At 43.9% G+C, this 20,953-nt stretch overlaps 1 protein-coding gene across 1 annotated transcript; it reads left to right on the top strand.

Annotated features, from left to right (window-relative positions):
- The first annotated feature begins 801 nt into the window (after nucleotides 1–801).
- ZNF821 (zinc finger protein 821) lies at nucleotides 802–20,640 on the top strand. The gene is made up of 8 exons (XM_023514079.1): nucleotides 802–867; nucleotides 2,225–2,290; nucleotides 4,935–5,051; nucleotides 13,185–13,310; nucleotides 16,064–16,209; nucleotides 17,343–17,447; nucleotides 18,716–18,882; nucleotides 19,679–20,640. Exons 3-8 carry the CDS (start codon nucleotides 5,012–5,014, stop codon nucleotides 20,331–20,333), a joined length of 1,239 nt encoding a protein of 412 aa, XP_023369847.1. The 5' UTR covers nucleotides 802–867; nucleotides 2,225–2,290; nucleotides 4,935–5,011; the 3' UTR covers nucleotides 20,334–20,640.
- Nucleotides 20,641–20,953: the final 313 nt, after the last annotated feature.

Genomic DNA, 20,953 nt, shown 5'->3' with positions numbered 1-20,953 from the left:
TTGTGGCGGGCGCCTGTGGTCCCAGCTACTTGGGAGGCAGAGGCAGGAGACTCGCTTGAGCCCAGGAGGTTGCTGTGAGTTGTGATGCCACAGCACTCTACCCAGGGGGACAGCTTGAGGCTCTGTCTCAAAAAAAAAAAAATGCTTTATGCAAATACCAGGACTTGTCACTATATCAGCAAGAGCCAGCATCCTCATTAGTTCAGTAATAATAAGGAATAATAAGTTCCAGTAATAATAAGGAATATTTGCATTATGCTTTCAGAAATTCATTTTACTTAAGTGCCATTAACAACCCTATGAGAGGAGCCAGAAATTGTTACATCATTATCTATTTTACATGTTAGGAAACAGAGGCCCATAATACGGAAGTGACCTGCCAAAGTCAACAGGCTAGTCAGTTTGGCAGAGATGGGACTCAAAGCTGCATCTTCGATTACCAGATCTCATCTTTCCACTACGTTCCCCGGCTTCTTAAGTTGGCGACGACGTCAGAGACAGGCTTAGCATTCCACAAGAAAGACAGAATGAGAGGAAGGAAAGGAAGGCAACAGGAAAACAGCAGAATGGGGGACGATGCCAGGAGGAGGTGTTTTATCAGAAGTTGAGTTCATTTGCCCCAAATGCCTTTAAGTGGCAACAGTGCTACAAGTTTCCCTGCCCTTGGGTCTACAGCTGTTTTAATGAGAATTATGTTAGGGAACTAAATGCCCAAAATAAATCTCAAAATTCTTTCCTTTGCAAGATTTTTCTCCTGAGCTTCGGACAGCTGAACTTAGCCCCTCCTACAAAGACTCCTGGCCCTACCTGTGGTCACATTAAATGCCTCTGGAACTGAAGAAACCTGAGGTGTGGGGGAATGAAAAGGTGAGAGTTGGCCACGGTGGCGGGGGTGGGGGGTGGGGGACCTAAGCTGAGCTAAGGAGAAGAGGAGTCTGCGGTAGAACTGTGGTTCGGGGATGTGGGTTTTGTGGCTCAACTCAATGGTGGGGTCGGAAACCAGGATCAGGGCTGATAGTCAAGATAGAATTTACGTGTCCAGGAAGGTTTAGGGGACCTGAAGAGTGGAGAGGGCCCAAGAAATATCGAGGAGGGGAAGAGGCTGGTGGTCGGAACTCTAGGATGCCGGCGCGACCCCCTCAAGCGTCAGTGATTGGATGCTCCTTAAGTCCCGCCTTCCAGGACCCCCAACTCCCCAGGCCCCGCCCACAGCTCCCGGCGCGCGCCTGGGGAGCGGGGAGGGGGACCAGGCTGTAGAAGGGAGGGAAGAGGAGAGGCTCGTGCACGCGCCCCACTCGCTGCGAGTGCACGAGCAGCGCGCTCCCGCCGCCCGCGTCGCCATCTTTTTTCCCCCTCCGTCTGTCTGTCTGTTGTTGGCTTTGTCCGTCTGCAGCGCCGCCCCTCTGATCCCCGCCACTGGCTCGGCCTGGAGCCGCCCTCCGCCCGCCAGGGTCCAAGTCCCGGAGAGCCCCGGTCCGGCTGGCCAAAGCTGCGGCCCGGGGCCCATTGTCCGGCGGTCCGTCTGTCTGGAGGCGGGGCCCAGGGACCCGGAGCGCAGCGGAGCCGAGGCGCCGGGTAAAAAGACCCCGAGGCCTTCCTCCGGGGCCAGGCAGTGGATGTGGGGTTCCTAGACCCACTCTGGGTCGCAGGCTGTCGGTCCTTTTGTCCGTCTGTGTCTGGGGAGGAGGCCAGGGGCTAGCTCCGGCCTGGGGGCGGGAGCAGCCGAGGCTCAGCCCCCTTCCCCGCTCCCCACCACGGCGGGTCCTTTTTGTCCGGCGGTCTCGGCGCGAGGGGGAGGCGTTCGTGCCCGCGCCCTCCCCGCGTGGGCCTCGTTGCGCTCCGGCCGAGCACCGCGGGGACGGCCGGGGCGTCTGACAGGCTGGGCTGGAGCTGGGGGAGGGGAGGATGGGCGTGGGAGTGCAGACCGGGGGTATCAGTCCCCGAGTCTTAGGCTCAGGCTTGCAGAAAAGCTTCTAAATTTAGATTTCAGAGAAGACCGTGTTGTCTAAGGGTTTGTCTGAACCGCCTCGGAAGACCTCTGGGTCTTGCCTGGGAATTCCTGGGAATTTACCTGGGCTCGTGCTTGGAGAAGCCGAAGGAACATCTCGGCTGATTACACACAGACCCACTGGGGGCCGAGGCGGCGCGGGGAGGGCGGTGGGGGGGAAACCAGGTGAACAGCCAGGCGGCTAAGTGACTAGCTTTCTTGTCCTCTCATTTTTAGCAGATACAAATCACTTGGATTCAGGCGAGTTTACTTTGCTCCGTGGGAACTGCACCAGCGCTGGAGGTGGGAACGCACCCTCTTTTCTTAAAGCTGGGATTTCACCCGTTTTTTTCTTGCTAAAGTCTGTGGTGTGCTCTGGAAGCTGCAACCTAACACCTGTGGGAGAGCAGAGATGCTGTTCAGGGGAGACATTGCACTCTCCCGAGGGCTCTTAACCTTTAGGCGGACAGAGCTCCCTTCCTTTTTTAACAGAATCCCTTTAAACTAGAATCTCCTTATCCCATTTCTCTTTGGGATGATGATATTTAGGCAGCTATCCATTTACATGTTTAGTTTCGTTTCCAATTTGGGGTTGGAAACTGAGGCAGTGTTAAAAGAAAAATGGAATGAGTGACCTTCAGGGCGAGCATGTCTATGGGTTTTCTTAGCTTTTATCAGCTGTAAGATAGTCGTGGAGCCTCAGAGATCTTGCTTTGTGGTCAAGAGCGTCCTTTCAGTGCTATTTATTTATTTATTTTCAAGAGGCCAAGACCCTCTAGGCCTTTATTGTGGGTGTTTTTTTGTTACTGTTGTTTTGTTTTGAGGGAGGGGAGGATCTTTGCTTATTTTTCCCTTGATCCCTCAGGTGTGAAGTCCTATTGGGTACCATCTGGTCAGTTCCCCATTTGTCCACTAGGAGGATTAGGAGGCGCAGTGGACACTGCGATTTTAATACGTCCATGCTCATCTCTGTCTTCCGACTTGTGGCTGTAGTATTGAAAAGTTGCCTCACCGAGATGATTTGAATAGACTCTGACTCAAATTATTTAGCCTTATTTCAGAACGGACTTTGTTACCTTTATGTCACAGTTTCAATTTCTGATCTTGATGGGAGAAAATGTGAAGATTAGTCAAGATTCTATTTTTTATAAACTAGAGAGATGTATTTTAGAAAAATCAATATACAACCTACATTTCATTCAACTTTCTACTTTGTAATTCCACAGGCATATAAAAAGAGACCTAAAGTGTGATATTTGTTCATTGTTTCCATTAATAAAATAACTACTTGAGGCGGGTGCCTGTGCCTCAAAGGAGTAAGTCATGGGCCTCATATGCCGGAGATGGCAGATTCAAACCCAGCCCCGGCCAAAAAATGTAAAAAAAATAAATAAAATAACTACTTGATTAGAAAGAAATGATATACACTAAAGAAAACTTAGATCAGAGAACACCTTAGCACTAAGTATATTGTCCTCTAAATAGTTAAAAAAATTATTGTATACACTTGGAGTTTTTGTTTGTTTGTAATTAAAGGTCTAAAAAAGAACTGTGTTTGATATGCAGATATGATAGAAGACTGCCTGAAAGCTGCTTCCTTTGCCACTTCCTGTGGAGGCCTGTCTTTGCCATTTGCGGTTTCTTTCTTCTTTTGGTAAGGGGAGGCAGGGTCTGATTACAGGTTTGAGGTCTTTCCTAGCTACATAGAGGAGTTAGTTAGGATAGCAGGAGGCGAGTCTTTAACTGGAGTGCAGAGTACAGCTAGTAATAGCCTGTCATAACTCCTCTTAAGGTTATAAACTACACTTATATTTTCTTATTCACTGTGAATACAATTTTGAGAAGATAAGAACTGAAAGAAAACTTAGAGGGTGACCAGATCCATCACATTCCTGTCTTTGGTGGGAAAGAGAATCCATCTGTTTTTATTCCATATCTGTTTATTTACTCTATCTTTCAAAAAAGTGTTATAGCTTCTACTACGAATCCAGTTCAGATCCTTTAACAATACTTATGACTGAGACACTCTTTCTTGTAGTTAACCAGTAATCTCCAGGCTTAAGTATCTGTCCCCTCCTCTGTGGGAAGGGGGAAAAAATGCATGTCTCTGCAGCACTTGTCCTTTGGGGAGCTTTTCTCTTTGTTCTCCCACTGGTCTCTTTGCTGTACAGAGGGTGAACTAAGAAGAGGCTATAATGTTATTAACTCTGACCACCTCTCTGGAACACGTGAGCAGGGCCAGGCTGGTGTTCCACACTGTGGTGTTGCATTAGTACTCAGTAATGTTGATGGCATCTAGCTCTTCTTGTGAGAGCTCATCTTCAACGTTATAGGTTTGATTTGATTTAGGGCCCTGTCATCCACTCTATGTCTGCATCACTAGATAAAGGTCTTTATTTCCCATGCTGTTTTCATTATAGATGCCTTAGACTTTTGAGACATTTCCTGTCTCATAGGGATGTGATATCTTTGTTACCTCTGGGCAAGATAACTTCTTGAACACCAAATGGAGGCTCCCATTGACGCAGACTACAGGGCTTGACTTCAGTGAGCATGTGATATGAGCCACTATCCTCCTTGGCTTCCTTTTATAGTTCATGGGATTATCCTTTTGAGCCCACAGTACTTCTAACCCTGGTTGCCTGAATTTTGCTTTCTTTTCTACCTTGTGATCTTGATCATCATCACTTAGCAGTATTCTGGATTCCAAAGATAGATTTAGAGTGTAATTCTCTAAACCCTCTGAGAGAGTTCCCTCTTATTCTTCTCGGGACCTTTACATTGTGCTAGAGATTAATTCATTTCTTTCTTTCTTAACATTAGTTCCATTATTTATAACTGGTCAGTATTATATGCTCAGGGGCTTTTTAAGTCTTTTTATCTTTTAATTTTGTATATTTTCTAGGGAAAATGACATGTGCTAACCATATCCTTTTTTTAATTGTAGGTTAGCACCGTGCAAGGAGATAGTAACATATCCAGTCGTGAAACTGGGAAAGGCCAGAACTCTCAGATCCGGGAAACATGTCCCGTCGGAAACAAACAAATCCAAACAAAGTTCACTGTGAGTATTGGGCTTTGTCTTCTGGAAGCTGGGAATGTTGGGGGCTGGAATGGAAGAGTCATCTGAATTTAGGATGAGAGACTTACACTAATTTATGGGAAGAAAGGGTTATTGGTGTCAGATATGATGAATTTAAAGTATATCTGGTGTGGGTACAGGGAGGCCAAGGTGGGAGGATCATTTGAGCCCACAAGTTCAAGGTGAGCCTGGGTAACATGAGACCCTGTATCTATTAAAGATAGAAAAATTAGCCATATGTAGCGGTGCATACCTGTAGTCCCAGCTACGTGGAGGCTGAACCAGAAGGATCATTTGAGGTTGTAGTGAGCTGTGATTGTGCCACTGTGCTCTAGCCTGGGCAGAAGAGCAAAACTAAGACTTTGTCTCAAAAAAATAAAGTGTGTCTGGTTCCAGGAGGAAGTATTAGAAACCTGTCTTAGCAGTGTGTGTGCTTTATTTATCCTTAACATTAATATTAACAGAGGATACCTCCTCTGTGCAAATCCTTGTGCTATAAGACATAAGGCTGTCAAGTCTGTGAAATAATATAAGATACATGAGACTATAATGTAGCTATATACACACACGCCACTACAAAAGTTTTGAGACAGACTGTTTTATGGTCCATTATTTCACTTCCAAGAAACCCAGTTGATGGCATCCTTTCTGATTCATCTGTGCAAGGTTCAACTTGCTCAGCTTATTGGTGTTGCTAGGAGGGCTTCATTTATTTCTGTTGGCACAGATTTTACATTTCTTGATTTTTGTGTATCTCAAAACTTTCGTAATGACTCATACATATATGCACACACATTTACATAAGATAGTGTATGGTAAATGCCAAATAGGGATGCTGTAGACTATGTGTAATATAGAAGTTAAGAGGAGGGGAATTAAGAGAGCTCCACGGGCTGAGGTAAGGGAAAGTGATATGAGCAAAGATACAAGAGGGAATCCACATGTGGTCAGAGGATGAGGAGCCTTTGTAGGAAGCAGAAATTTCATTTTTCCAGAATTCATAGTTAGAGGTGTTTAACTACATTGTAGAAAGAAGCCTCAATGCAGGCCAAGTTTGAAAGGGAATTACTGAAGATTTGTAAGCAGAGAGAATGCAGTAATATTTAGAATCCAGTATTTTGATACTGTGTAGCAGTGTGTGGGATGGATCACAATGAGGGAGAGACTAGAAATCAGAAGACCAGGTATGCACTATTGCCTTACGTTGTTTCTGCATACTTTCATATGTGTCAGTAGCACCTCCATAGTTGACCACCTCCCTACATTGACCATCTACTTTAAGTCGACCTAATTCTCATAGACCAGACATATACCACATGTATGTACCAGTAGGCCTAGTTCCTTATGTTGACCCCCGCCCTATGTTGACCAGTTTGTTACAGTGCCTTAGGTGGTCAACTTACCGAAGTTTCTACTGTATTTTATTTTAGTAATTACATTGTAGGGTTGGGCATGGTAGATCACACCTATCCTCCAGCACCTTGGGAGTCAGGGCAGGAAGATTGTTTGAGACCAGGAGTTCAAGACCAGCCTGGGCAATATAGCAAGACCCTGATTCTACAAAAGTTTAAAACTTAGCCAGGCATAGTATACACCTATAGTCCTAGAAGGCTGAGGTGGGAGGATCACTTGAGCTCAGGAGTTGGAGGTTTCAGGGAGCTATGATTGGGCCATTATACTCCAGTATGGGAGGCGATAGGACCTTATAAAAAATTATAATAATTACATTATAAACTTCTATAGGCCAGAGACTGTATGCCATATATATTTCCTTATCCCTCTCTACTTCAAGCACTGCTTATAGAGGGTGTTCAAAAAGTGGTTTCTCAAATTAACATTAGTATCTATACAGATTCAAGATAATTGGGCATTTTCCTACCATCTGGAGAAATAAGCATTCTCCCCCAAATGTTCATAAAAAACAGCTCCCTATTATTATGGAGGACTGATTGAGTAAAGTGCAACATACGAAGAGAATTCAGAGGTATAACATAAAGATTTTTTAAAGCAAAAACCTATATTTGAGAGTATAATTAGTCAAGGAGTGAAGACAAGAAAATTAAAATTCATTGAAACATAACATATGGGCTCGGCACCTGTGGCTCAAGCAGCTAAGGCGCCAGCCACATACACCTAAGGTGGTGGGTTCGAATCCCCAGCCCGGGCCCGCCAAACAACAATGATGGCTGCAACTAAAAAATGTCCAGGCGTTGTGGCAGGCGCCTGTGGTCCCAGCTACTTGGGAGGCTGAGGCAGGAGACTCGCTTGAGCCCAGAAGTTGGAGGTTGCTGTGAGCATGATGCCATGGCACTCTACCCAGGGGGACAGCTTGAGGCTCTGTCTCAAAGAAAAAAAGAAAGAAAGAAAGAAAGAAACATAACATATGCTAGGCACTACATACTTTATCTTATTAGGTAATTTCAAGAGTAGGAGAGAAAATAGGATGAACAGCATTTAAGAAGGTTTTGACATCTTATAGATTAAGAAGTTAGAATCGGAAACCTCCAAATATAATGTATTCTTCTATTTAAGTTCTGGAAAGGTTTGGTAAGAAGGATCCAGTTGGGTGCTTCTAGGAGTATATTCTGGAATAGGTGGATAAGCAGGGCTACTTAAAAAGTGAATGGTTTAGAAAGGATTTAGAAATTGCTGCTGAAACAGTAAAATGCAGTGGGCCTGAAGTGAGGATTGTCAAGAGAGAGAGAATGAAGCATCTCTAGCTTAGGTCTTCCAGCACAGGAGTTCAAGAGGATTTTTTTTTCCTCTTTGGTTGAAGGTGAGTATTGATAAAAGATACAAATGTGACCCTAAGAAGGCAGGGCAGGAAAAGCACTCTTAGTAGAGATGATGGGTTCACAAATAAGGCAGTTATAAATGAGTGTTCACTTCTAAAAGCCAACTGTCCAATGAGATTGATTAGATTTGAGGAAAGTAGCTATTGGGGTGATGGCATCGTTGTAATCAAGCCAGTAAAGGCTTGTGTGGCCTAGGCCTGCTGCTCATGTGGTATATGTCCAGCAGATGCATCTCCTTCCACCATAGTCAGTCCGAGGTAAGATGAGCAGGTACTGGAGGTAGAAAACAGATGGACAAATAGGCTATGGAGCTAGGGAGAATATGACACATCCCAAGTTGCAGAAATGCAGTTAATAGCACCAAGAGGGTGAACACTGTATTGTGGTAGAGTGGGTGGGACTTTGCAGGCTCTTTAGTGGTGGCCACTGAGAGGGCCTTTACTTGGGAGCTGTGAGTACAAACATTCAGCTATAACTAAGTAGCAGCACACCAGGGAGGAGCTGTTTTCAGTGATGCGTTTGGGCAGAGAAGGTGAGTGGTGAAGGTTTCTCAAGTGATGGACTAAGCTTGACCAATGAAGAAAAGACACTGAGATTTTCTGGTTTCCAAGGAGCTTCTATTTATTATTTGGGGACTGAAGCTGACCCTACCCTTTGGCAAGTAGAAATGCATAATTTTAGTTTTCTAACTGCTTGAGTCTCCTGTCACCTTGCAGTGAAATGGAACCAAGCAAATGTATCGGATTTAATGCTGCTTGTCTATTTAAAGTAAATGGAATGGACTCAAGGTCTGGGAGGCAGGAAAGTCTGCAGAAGCTTTACTTAAATGTCAAAACCAATGAACACTTGAGCAGAGTAATGGCTGAGCTTCACTAGATCTGCTTTCTGGGAAGATTGTGTGCCATGAAACTAAAAGCCTGCCTAAAAGGATGTGCTAAGAACCGCACTGCTGTAGCCCCGCAGTGGTTGTCAGGTCTGCTTTAGAAGCCAGTGGGCAGGCTGCCTTGGCAATTACTTGGTTTTCCTCAGGACTTTTTTTATATCTAAATATTGGTGTGATCCTTTTGTCAGAAACATCTAGACAGACCCTTGTATTTTGCCCACTTCACTTCATTAATAGACTTGGAATAAAAGCCCAGAATTGTTAGTCATAGAGAAACTGCTGATGGGCTGAAATTTCTATTTTTGATCTTTTCCCCTACTTCCTTCCCCATCTCAGCCTCTTCTGACTACAAATTTCTGTCAACTGTTTGTAGAGAGGTTGAAAATACAGTCCCTTGCATACTTTCATCTGACTGTGTTTGAACCAAGCAAACCACTAAGAAAAGGAAAAATCTTTTTCTTTAGAGACTTGTTTTCAGATTGCCTTGCTAAATACATGCGTGACTAAAAATCTTCAACTAAAATCTTTCAAAGAGGAGGAATAAGCATCTTTAAAGTCTTGTTTTGTCTTCATTCATTCTCTTGAGATCCTTGTGAGGTAAATGGCTATATTCCCGACATGTGATAGCACCTTGCGTTACAAAGACTGTCAGCTAGAAATAGAATCCTAAGCTTCTCACTCCCAGTGCTACTCATTTTTTCTGAATTCAACACCTGCTCTCTTAGAGCGTATGTTTCTGCTGCTTTACTTAATTGCATTCAGCTTGAAATTGCATTTATTTAACTGCACCAAGGACCAAGAAAGAGAATTGTAAAATCTTTGCTTTTCTAATAACTTTCATCTTAGTCTTCTCAACCGTTCTTTAAACTTGCTTGCATGGCCTTGTTCTTATTTAATCTGAAAACTTTAGCCAAGTCAAACAATAGTATTTTAATGATCCAGGACCAAAAGAAGGAGACTGAGCACCTTCCTTTTTAATGTGGAGCCAAGATGATTCTTTCACAACTGTTAATAGACAAATACCCATATTAAATAAGAGAGCTGTCCTATGTTAATATTTAGGGACCAGAGGATTTGTTTTAACTTACCTCCAACAGGCTCAAGATAGAAGGAAATATAATTCTACGTTAATTCTACAACTTCTTACTCATTAGTATCTTCTATGGCTCACATTATACTTGAGTTAACATGACATACTTTTAGCAGGGCTCACTGCCTTATTATGAAAGGATAATTCTGGACAATTGGATTTGGAGATTAGGTAAATAGTGACTCCTAGAGGATCATTCACATGTCTTTTCTTAGGAGGTCTGCCAAAATCACTTCTTTTTTATGGTTTTTATGTATGTATTATGCTTTATGATGATATTTAAAGTAGGAATACACCCAAGGAATAAACTTTTTTTTTTTTTTTTTTTTTTTTGAGACAGAGCCTCAAGCTGTCCCCCTGGGTAGAGTGCCGTGGCATTACAGCTCACAGCAACCTCCAACTCCTGGGCTCAAGCGAGTCTCTTGCCTCCGCCTCCCAAGTAACTGGGACCACAGGCGCCCGCCACAACGCCCGGCTATTTTTTGGTTGCAGCCGTCATTGTTGTTTTGGCGGGTCCGGGCTGGGGATTTGAACCCGCCACCTTAGGTGTACGTGGCTGGCGCCTTAGCCGGTTGAGCTATAGGCGCCGAGCCAGGAATAAACTTTTAACATTAGCCTTTTTCCCAAGTCAGGAATAGAATAAAATGTAAGAACATAGCTAGGCTGGGTACAGTGGCTCATGCCTGTAATCCAGCACTCTGGGAGGCTAGATGGGTGGATTGCCTGGGCTCAGGGGTTCAAGACCAGCCTGAGCAAGTAGCTCATAATGTGGTACCCGAACTGTCATTTTTGTTTTTATCACATACAGGCCTCTAGAACATTATTTTGCTAACTCAGTTATATGTATCATCTCCAAAAATAGCCAAGTGTTGTGGCAGGTGCCTGTAATCCCAACTACTTGAGAGGCTGAGGCAAGAGAATCACTTTGAGTCCAAGAGTTTGAGGTTGCTGTGAGCTATGACGCACGACGCTTTACCCAGGGCAACAAAGTGAGACTCTGTCTCAAAACCAAACAAAAACATACACCTTTTCTTCCCAAATGCCAAAATGGAATAACAGAGTTAATTTATCCCAATTATCCTAGGTGAGATTGCCAACAAGAGTCGTAGAGAGGGAAATCACTTTGAACAGACTCCTCTGTTCTTTGAAGGCCTAAATATGTAGACAACATCAATAGACAAAAATAAATTTTGACCTCAAGTTGATGGAAACTAAACTGAATTACTGGCTCATCTTAAAATGTTTTTCTAATCCAATGATGATGCCCTGTTATGAAAGGGGGAAATTTTGTTTATTCTTAGTATATCATAAACTTAGCTAGATTCTGGGTAGGTTTCTTTAGAGACCAGAAGTGTCACTGATGAGACTGGTCTGCTCCTTGATAATTACATGCCAGTGCATAACTTGTTCCTTAGTGTCATGTCTGCCTATCTTCTTAGGTATGAAAACATGTGCCTGCCCAGAAGAATTCAGTAGTATTACAGCTGCCATGGTCTTGTGGCCGCAGTGTAATAACTAACATGGAAAAATCAAATATTTTATTTCTGCAAAAAGGGAAGAGGAAGCATTCTAGCACAGAATTCATTTTTTGCTTTCTCTTGCAGTAATTTATATCCAATGTATCATCTTAGATATTTTGAAAATGGACTTAAAGTAGTTTATTTTTCCTTTTCTTGATGCCTGTGTAGCTAGGAGTACACTTTAACACGAACCACCTCCATTCCCACCCACAGTATGAGTCATAATAGGCATAATGTTGGTTACTGTAATCCAGGCATGGTAGCTCATAATGTGGTACCCAAACTGTCATTTTTCTTTTTATCATGTACTGGCCCCTAGAACATTATTTTGCTGTCTGAGTTATATGTATCAGTTTCTCATGGTAGAACATTATTACCCAGAGATCAGCCTTTGTTTTCAGCAAAACCACTCTGATGAACCTTCTACTTACATCTTAAATTATACAGTTTAAAAATATGGGTACCAGAGTTGGACAGACCTGGGCTTGAATACTTAATTCCACCATTGACCTTAGTTTTCTCCACAGTAAAATGTAGGTAGTAGTACATGTACCTAACACATAGAGTTTTGCAGAGAATCAAGATAACAACTGTAAATCATTCCACATCGAGCCTGGAACTCAGGTCAAATAGTAACTCTTACTAGTGTTTGGTACTTAGCACATAGTAAATGATTAGTGAATATTTGCTGAACATGACTGGGTTAATCACATGAAGGCTGCTCCATGTCAGACTCGTAGTGCAGGGCAACTTCCCAGTCCATTCCTCCCACATCTTCGCGTCCTGTCTCAGAACCTGAGCCTGCTTCCTTTCCTTCTGTAAGAAATGGCATGGTCTATTGTAAGACGTTTACTTTAGGGCTTTTTATCATTCCCTCTTGGTGGGGTGAGTGGGGACTACAGTTTCTACTCTGAGATAATAGAAACCTTGGGAAACCCAACTCTTTTCTTATGCCTGGTCTCCTAGAAATAAAAGAACACTTACGTGTTAACTCTTCAACAACCACATAGATTCCAGGCAGAGTTCATCAGAAGTAAATGCAAAATCCAGGATGGGTCTAGGGCTTTGGATTCTTAATACGAGAAGAAAAAAAAAAAAAAGACCACATCAGACCAGGGAGACTAGGTAAATATTATTTGTTGTAAATTAGTGTGTTTCAGGAAGGTGGTTCTTCAGCAGAAAATGAATTCATATATTACCTGTTCTTTGAATCCATTATTCAACCAGTTGTTGAATTACACATTGCTAGTTCTGACACACATGAGAAAGAAAAGAAAGTCAAGGAAGAAGTTCCAGAGCATGTCTTAGAAGGAGAGTGGATGAAAGGTGAGATGAGATTAGAAAGATTGCTATTTAGAAGGATTCTGTGAGGTGCTGAGGTAGACACTGATTTAGGACCATGATGCTGTATGTTAAGGGACAGAGATTTTGCTCATATTTGTTGCCCTATCTTTATCCCATCACTTTGCCTCTTCTTGCTTTTATCTCCGCAATTCTCATGGAAGGTTATAAATGGAATTGAGATTCTGCAGTTAATTTTGTGAAGTAGCAGTTGATCACCTTTTGAAAGAAGTCAAGACTAGGAGGATTTAAGAGAGACAAGCGATGTTTTCTAGAGCTTCTGGCTTACTGCCCAGGAAGCTCAGCTACGCCCAGAAGCTGTTGGAGGCAGCAAGCTGATTTGGAGATGAATGACCCCACCACAGGGTACCTGCCTGTCTCCTACATTTTTTTATTTTTTTTTTGAATGGTCTAACCTTCCAACAAGCTTGCCTGGGGATATGCTGCTCAGCTGGTGGCCTGACTATTTTTCCTTGTGACCACCAGGGGATCAAGTATTTGCTGGGCTAGAAGAGCAAGCCCGCCAGGCGATGATGAAAACTGATTTCCCTGGAGAACTTGGCAGTCAGCGACAAGCTATCCAACAACTAAGAGATCAGGACTCCAGTAGCAGTGAGTTCTGCACCTTCTGGTAATGACTCAGGGCAATGGGAGAAGAATTATTAGCGCGTGTGTGCTCTGGGGATTGTGCATGGGGGTTGGGAGGAAGACTTAAAAAAAGGAGATGTGTGGATCCTTAGTGTTCCCAGAGGTGTACTAAAGTATGTGGGCATATGTTTACCTAGAGAGAGGACAGATGTGGCATTGTGCTTTTTAATTCATGGACTATAGTACTTGGCACAGTGCCATAAGCAGATAGGTTTGTTGGTTGTAACAGGAGCATAGAAAAAATTAATGCTCAAGCAGCCCCTGTGTCAGGTCAAATGAAAAGAAAAAAATTCTGTCTCCTAGGATCTGTTTATTTGTAATTAATAAAACATAAGGGTGATATTAATGAATTCTTGCTTGAGAGACTAGTTTTAATGTTACATAAGACGATTCATAGCTGGGCTTTGTGGCAGGCACCTGTGACCCCAGCTACTTGGGAGGCTGAGGCAAGAGAATTGCCTAAGCCCAGGAATTAGGGATTGCTGTGAGCTGTGATGCCACGGCACTCTACTGAGGATGATAAAGTGAAACTCTGTCTCTAAAAGAATAAAAATTTAAAAAAAAGATGATTCACTTAGTGTTGAGATTATATAGCATATAAAATGCCAGAGTCAGGGTCTTCTCATACAGTACCCTAAGTAGACCCCTGTACTTAAAAGACAGAAAAGACAGTGGCTGTTACAAGGTGAGCCTCATGAATTATCTCGCTCAAGACCTACCTGAATAAACATGTTTCAAGGTATGTTATTTCCTAGGAAGATTTCTATACTTTCCTGATGTCATCCATTTGATACTGGGTAGTATTGATGTCACTTCAAAGTGACATTTCTGATTTTTCTTCACATTTGAGACTGGGTAAGAACAAAGAGGGAAAGGGTTCTGCAACCATGTAGGAACTTGTTTCTACCCAAACTAATAATTAAGGAACATCAACAACAAAAAATAATTTGGCAACTAATTGGTCAGGTACAGAAAAATGGTCCCCAAAGTACTAGAAAACCTATAGAAGCCACCAGTTTCTTGAGTAACAAGTAGGAATAGTAACATCTACAAAAGTCTAATAGGTTTACATTCTAGAAAAAAATGCTCTCTCTCTCTAGACACAGCACACTTATTTTTAAAAATACTTCTAGTAGAGATATTCAGACTGCTGATAAATTACAAAAATGTGTTCAATACACCATTGTATTAGATTAAGCTTATAAGTATTTCAAATAAGAACCTGATGAGAAAAGGTGTTTTAAAAAAAAAAAGAGAAAAGGTGGTGTGACCCAATCTGTGCCAACCTTTCATTATTGACATAGACTCTAATAACTCAAATGGAAGTAAGTTCTGAGCTAGGGAATAAGGTATAAATTTAGTCCAAGGTCCCAATCCAGTTCACCAACCATCTGGAATATTTAATACAGACACATGTAACAACTAGCAAACGATTTGGTTAGACTTTCTCATGAAGAAAACAGTTTTGCCCGGTAATAAAGGAAACATAATGGATATTGCCCCCATACGAGTGGGTTTAGAAATTATACAAGGGATGGTAGAGAGAAGATAAGCAGCACTGTTATCTAGGAAATCGTAGTCTTGACTGGATAGTCTAGTAACATTCTACCCTGTATTTCTTTCTTGCTCACATCAGACCCAGAAGTCCAGGGTCTCAGTGGGGTTGGGATAGGGCTAGAGCCTGACAGCCTCCCTAGGTTTGGCTTCCTCTTGTGATCTTTAAGGTGCTAGCACTTATTTTTTCCTTTCAGGAAGAACTCCCCTTGTTACTTTTTAAAACTTTTCCATCCTATTTTATAAGTAATAGAGAAGAAAAAGCAGTGTATACAAACCTTACAGATTCCCTAGCCTTCAGCAGACCTCCCCACAGCCCCAACCTGCCACAAAATTAAAATATACTCAATTCTTAACTTTAGTCACAGGAATTTACAGCTCATCCTAAGGTGAAGAATGGCCAGTTCCTTCTACTTAAGGCATTCAGTTACCCATCAGTTAATTCAAAGAAGCTACAGAAACAGTGGACTGACTTAGCTTAGAATGCTGTTACTAGCAGAGTAGGAGATGAAACAGAGTCCAACGCCTCTGAAAACTGCCTGAGGTTGGTTGCTTGCTAATTTTTCCACTGTGATGAACAGCTCTTTCCCTGTAAAGTGACATCATTTTTAACTAATTTACCATTACCTCTTTTACTGATAAGAGGGATGAAAAACTTGCTAGTGTGCCTGTAAGTGTGCCTTAGGGTTTGTTGGGACAGATACATTAGTTGGGCTTAGAGTAGAGTAGTAGAGTGACACCATGGAAAAATTATGAGGGGGAAGAAGTCAGTGATAAAATCAGAAGTGCTGGTAAGTTGGAGGTGTTGAGCTATGAGAATGAGCTCTGTGTGAGGTGTTTGGGGAGGTGTGATGTGAAGTGTGAGATACTTGAGAACCATGCATAAGAAGGATTATTTGTATGATAATGTAGAGGGCCCAGTAACCATGTTCCAGTGCAGTTTTGCCTCACATTTTCTCTTTAGTGTGTATATGGTGTAATAAATAACAGCTATAGCTGATTTGCACTTGACTCAGATTTGTACCCAACTAAGCAGTGTTATAAACTGTGTTACAGGAGATCTGAAAATGTTTTTCTATTATAGCTGCAAATTCTAGGATGGGTAACAGCTCAGGACGTATTCATGCCCAAATCAGAACAAGTGACCCGTTTGTGTGTTTCAGGTGACAGTGAGGGTGATGAAGAGGAGACCACACAGGATGAAGTCTCTTCCCACACGTCAGAGGAAGATGGAGGAGTGATCAAAGTGGAAAAAGAGTTAGAAAGCACAGAGCAGTCTGTTGGTGGGAACGAAGTGGTAGAACACAAGGCAAGTGACAGATGGCTCCTGAGTCTGGAAACACCGTGCCCTGATACTGCTCACCCTGTGAATGGTATTACCTCTGACAATCTCCTGGTCCTGCTCACAAGGGCTCTTCCTTTGCAGCAGTGGGACCTATACCTCTCACACATGGTTCTCATCACACCAGCTTTCCTTTTCCACCCACATATCACTACACACACGCATCCTCCTAATGATCCCCATTCCCTTCCAGGCAGAATAGCCACCTTCGGGAAATGGAAGGCTTACTCCCCATGGAGCACTCTTGAATATGCTTACAAATTTAAGTCAAAGTGTTGACTCTTACTAAATTGTTTCCTGAGAATTCCTGCAGAAAGCATGACAGGAGGGGGTGGCACCCATAGCTTAGTGGTTAAGAGTGCCAGCCCCACATACCAGGGGTGGCGGGTTCAAACCCAGCCTGGGCCTGCTAAACTAAAATTAAAAAAAAAAAAATAGTGGGCAGTGCCTGTGGCTCAGTGGGTAGGGCACCAGCACCATATACCGAGGGTGGCAGGTGCCTGTAGTCCCAGCTACTCGGGAGGCTGAGGCAAGAGAATCACCTAAGCCCAGGAGTTGGAGGTTGCTGTGAGCTGTGTGATGCCACAGCACTCTGCCCACTCTACCGAGGGCAATAAAGTCTGTCTCTACAAAAATTTAAAAAAAAAAAAAGGAATAGCTAGGTATTGTGGCAAGTACCTATCATCCCAGCTACTTGGGAGGCTGAGATAAGAGAACTCTTGAGCCCAAGAATTTGAGGTTGCTGTGAGCTGTGACGCCATGACACTCGATGAGGGTGACAAAATGAGACTATCTCAAAAAAAAAAGAGCATGACAAGAGGGAAGCTAATCCTTTCTCTGCAGAGTTTATCTTAAGGAAAAAAACACATCATCTCTCTCTGGGGCAGTTCTGTATCCTGGCTGGAAGCCTTGGAAAAAAGGAAGATGGGAACAAATTTAATTCCCTTTCAACTATTTGTCCTTTGGCCCACAATGAGAAGCTAATAGTGTGACATGTGACATCAGATTGGGTTCCTTTTAACAGGATACCCTGTTTAATATCCTGGGAGGGCAATGAAGAGACTAATAAGAGTCCTAATGAGCTGTCTGTTGAATTACAGGTCACAGAGAATTTAAATTCTGACCCCTTGCTTGAACTCTGCCAGTGTCCTCTTTGCCAGCTGGACTGTGGGAGTCGCGAGCAGCTGATTGCTCATGTGTACCAGGTATGGTTTGGGGAGCTAAGTGCTCGTCTGACCACTGGCAGCTTGTTCATAGCCCAGATCCTGCCTTGGCCTTAACCTCGGCCTTGGCCTCAGCCTTGGCCTCTCCGCTCCTGAAGGAATCTTGGATTGTTGCTTCCAAGATTACACTCCAGTCCTCTAATTTTCAAGAATAAGTGAAAGACATGGGATAAATGTATCGTGGGTTCCCAAGCTAATACACAGTGAAAATTAAGTATTTTTTCCTATGTTATTAATACCTATTTTAAACAGTGAAATAGAAACTAACATCTATTAATAATGAGGGTTTGTTTTAAAGAAAAAATGAGTTAAATTCATTAACCTAATGTTTCTGAAATACCAATGAAAGTTACGATAAGCAAGCGGATCAGAATCAGACTTCTTGTGTTCTTGGTCCAATCACAGAGCACCTGTGCCTCATCATCTTCTTGCACACATAGCAGTCTGGATTGTACCATAAAGATACTTGGTTCATGAGAAGAAATATTTCTTTGGAAGACTGTCTTTAAAAGATTGAGGATAGGACAGGAGCAGTGGCTCACACCTCTAATCCTAGCACTCTGGGAGGCCAAGGTGGCTGGATTGCTTGAGTTTAGGAGTTCAAAACCCAACTGAGCAAGAGTGAGACACCTGTCTCTACTAAACATAGAAAAACTAGCCAGGCATTATGGCGGGTTCCTGTAGTTCTAGCTACTTGAGAGGCTGAGGCAAGAAGATTGCTTGAGCCCAAGAGTTTGAGGTTGCTATAAGCTATGACACCACAGCACTCTACCCAGGGTGACAGAGTGAGACTCTGTCTCAAAAAAAAAAAAAAACCAAAAAAATTGTCTAGATTGAGGACAGGCAGAATATAAATACTTATTGTATACCAGTATTCCCAGCCAGCTTCTAGATTTGGCCTTCAGCACTCCCTTGACACGTTTTTGTACCTGCACAATGAACTAGGGAGACAGAGAGGCTCTGTCAGGCTCTGAAGAGGGCTCTGATGCCCCACTAGTCCTTAAGCCAGCCATGTGTCCCAGAATACAGTGAAAGCTGAAGCTAATGAAATCTGACCAATGGTCTGGTCTGAATGACCAGGCCCTTCTGAGGGCCCACTCACACAAGAAACTGAACTTTCCAGGGACTGAACAAAGAGAATAATTCCAAGTGCCCTGTTCTGAGACATTTTCTCAGAAAGTAGTTTCTAAGTGGGTGCAAACTGTCTTGGAAATAGTGCAAGCTTGACAGATTAAGGCTCTGTTTTACAGCACACTGCAGCAGTGGTGAGTGCCAAGAGCTACATGTGTCCCGTCTGTGGCCGGGCTCTTAGCTCCCCAGGATCACTGGGTCGCCACCTCCTAATCCACTCGGAGGACCAGCGGTCTAACTGTGCTGTATGTGGAGCCCGTTTCACCAGCCATGCCACTTTTAACAGGTTAGCCGGGCACCTACCCTTGTGCTGGGAGCAGATTACTGGGTGTGGGTTCTGCTTTTCCAAGTTAAAGTGAAGGCAAGAGATAGGTAATGCTTAGGCAACTGAGTCATGACTATTGGGAAATACAAGTAAGAGGCTGGGAAAGATGCCTTTTCCATTAGATAACCCCAAAGTAAAATGAATTCACCTTTCTTTTCCAATCAGAATAATATTTTAAATTAGAAAGAGATGTAGGGAAGCCAAGAACATACATGATAAAGCATGAGAAAGAAGTTACAGGGTTCTGAGAGGACCGTGGCATGAGGACATAGTCTTCACCGACTCCTAGTTAGACTGGGACTGTGTGAACATTGTGTCCTCATCCCGTTTGTGCAGAGTTGCCTTTGCATTGCAGGCAGTGCCAGGAGAGGAGGAGGTGAGTCAGTGATCTGTACCTCGACCAGAGGTGGTCTCCACCTCCAGAAGCCTGGCCTCCCACAGCAGGACTGCCCTGCAGAGCTTTCCCAAACACCATTCCAGCTTGAGTGACAGCTTCACATTGTAAGGGCTCCTCTGATTCCTTGGTGCATTGTGGCTGCTGGCTCAGTCATTAACTCCAGGTGGGCTGTAGGAGGTGGTAGACAGCCTAGCCCAAAGAAGAGGCGGGCTGGAGAGATAGAAGAGGTCTGCCAAGCATTCAAACTGACCCCTAGTGGTGAACTTGAAGCAACAGGTCTCTCAGGAAGAGTAAGCCAGGGCTGAATACCTGAGCCTTGCTAGAAGAAAACACTAACCATCCAAAATTTTTGCTTTCTAGCGAGAAACTTCCTGAAGTACTTAATATGGAATCCCTACCCCCAGCCCACAATGAGGGCCCCTCCAGTGCTGAGGGGAAGGACATTGCCTTTAGTCCTCCAGTGTACCCTGCTGGAATTCTGCTTGTGTGCAACAACTGTGCTGCCTACCGGAAGCTACTGGAAGCCCAGACCCCCAGTGTACGCAAATGGGCCCTACGTCGACAGAATGAGCCTTTGGAAGTACGCCTACAGCGGCTGGAACGAGAGCGCACAGCCAAGAAGAGCCGGCGGGACAATGAGACCCCTGAGGAGCGGGAGGTGAGGCGCATGAGGGACCGCGAGGCCAAGCGCTTGCAGCGTATGCAGGAGACAGATGAGCAGCGGGCACGCAGGCTGCAGCGGGATCGAGAAGCTATGAGGCTGAAGCGGGCCAATGAAACCCCAGAGAAGCGGCAGGCCAGACTCATCCGAGAGCGAGAGGCCAAGCGGCTCAAAAGGAGGCTAGAAAAAATGGACATGATGTTGCGTGCACAGTTTGGCCAGGACCCTTCTGCCATGGCGGCCTTAGCAGCAGAAATGAACTTCTTCCAGCTACCTGTAAGTGGGGTGGAGTTGGACAGCCAGCTTCTGGGCAAGATGGCCTTTGAAGAACAGAACAACAGCTCTCTGCACTGAACCACACCCTTCTGCCTGCAGCCCTACCCACCCACCCACCCACACCCACAGGGATTAGCGCTGTGGCCACCCACAAGGCCCTGTCTGCTGTCAGAGGCAGGCCTGGTGTGTTGCAGGTGGGCCTGTGTATCTCTTGCATGTGGGAAGGAACAGGATGACGTGGTCGGAGGGACCTGGCTCAAGGCAGCTCTGGACAGGGAGCAGGCACTCCAGAGAACTGAACTCCCCAGAGAAATGGACTCCCCAGTCCACTGTGGCTGGTCATGCCTTTAAGACCATGGGGCCCCAGTGTGGCCTATGAAGTTGTGAGAACAAATAAATTAATTTTATCTTTACTGGCCCTTTGCTGCTTTTCTCTCGATTTCATTTTAGCAAATGAAGTGATCTAGAAGATCACTAGGAGAGAATGGGTACAGGTGTTCAGGCAAGGACTTCTGGTGTTTGCCCTTTTCTGAGGGAGGGTGCTTAGGCTGTTCAAGCAGAGGTCCCTCATTTGGGTCTTTATAAGTTGATGAGGAATAGTTGACATTGAAGAAGAACCAATGCTGACTTTGTAAGGATCCATTCCCACAACCATCCTGAAGATAGCTGCCATCCTAAGGACTATTTTTTTTTTTTTT

Source organism: Otolemur garnettii, unplaced genomic scaffold, assembly GCF_000181295.1.
Source record: "Otolemur garnettii isolate 467f Iridium unplaced genomic scaffold, OtoGar3 scaffold00047, whole genome shotgun sequence".
Classification (NCBI taxonomy): Eukaryota; Metazoa; Chordata; class Mammalia; order Primates; family Galagidae; genus Otolemur; species Otolemur garnettii.
This window is presented reverse-complemented; position numbering and strand designations above follow the sequence as displayed.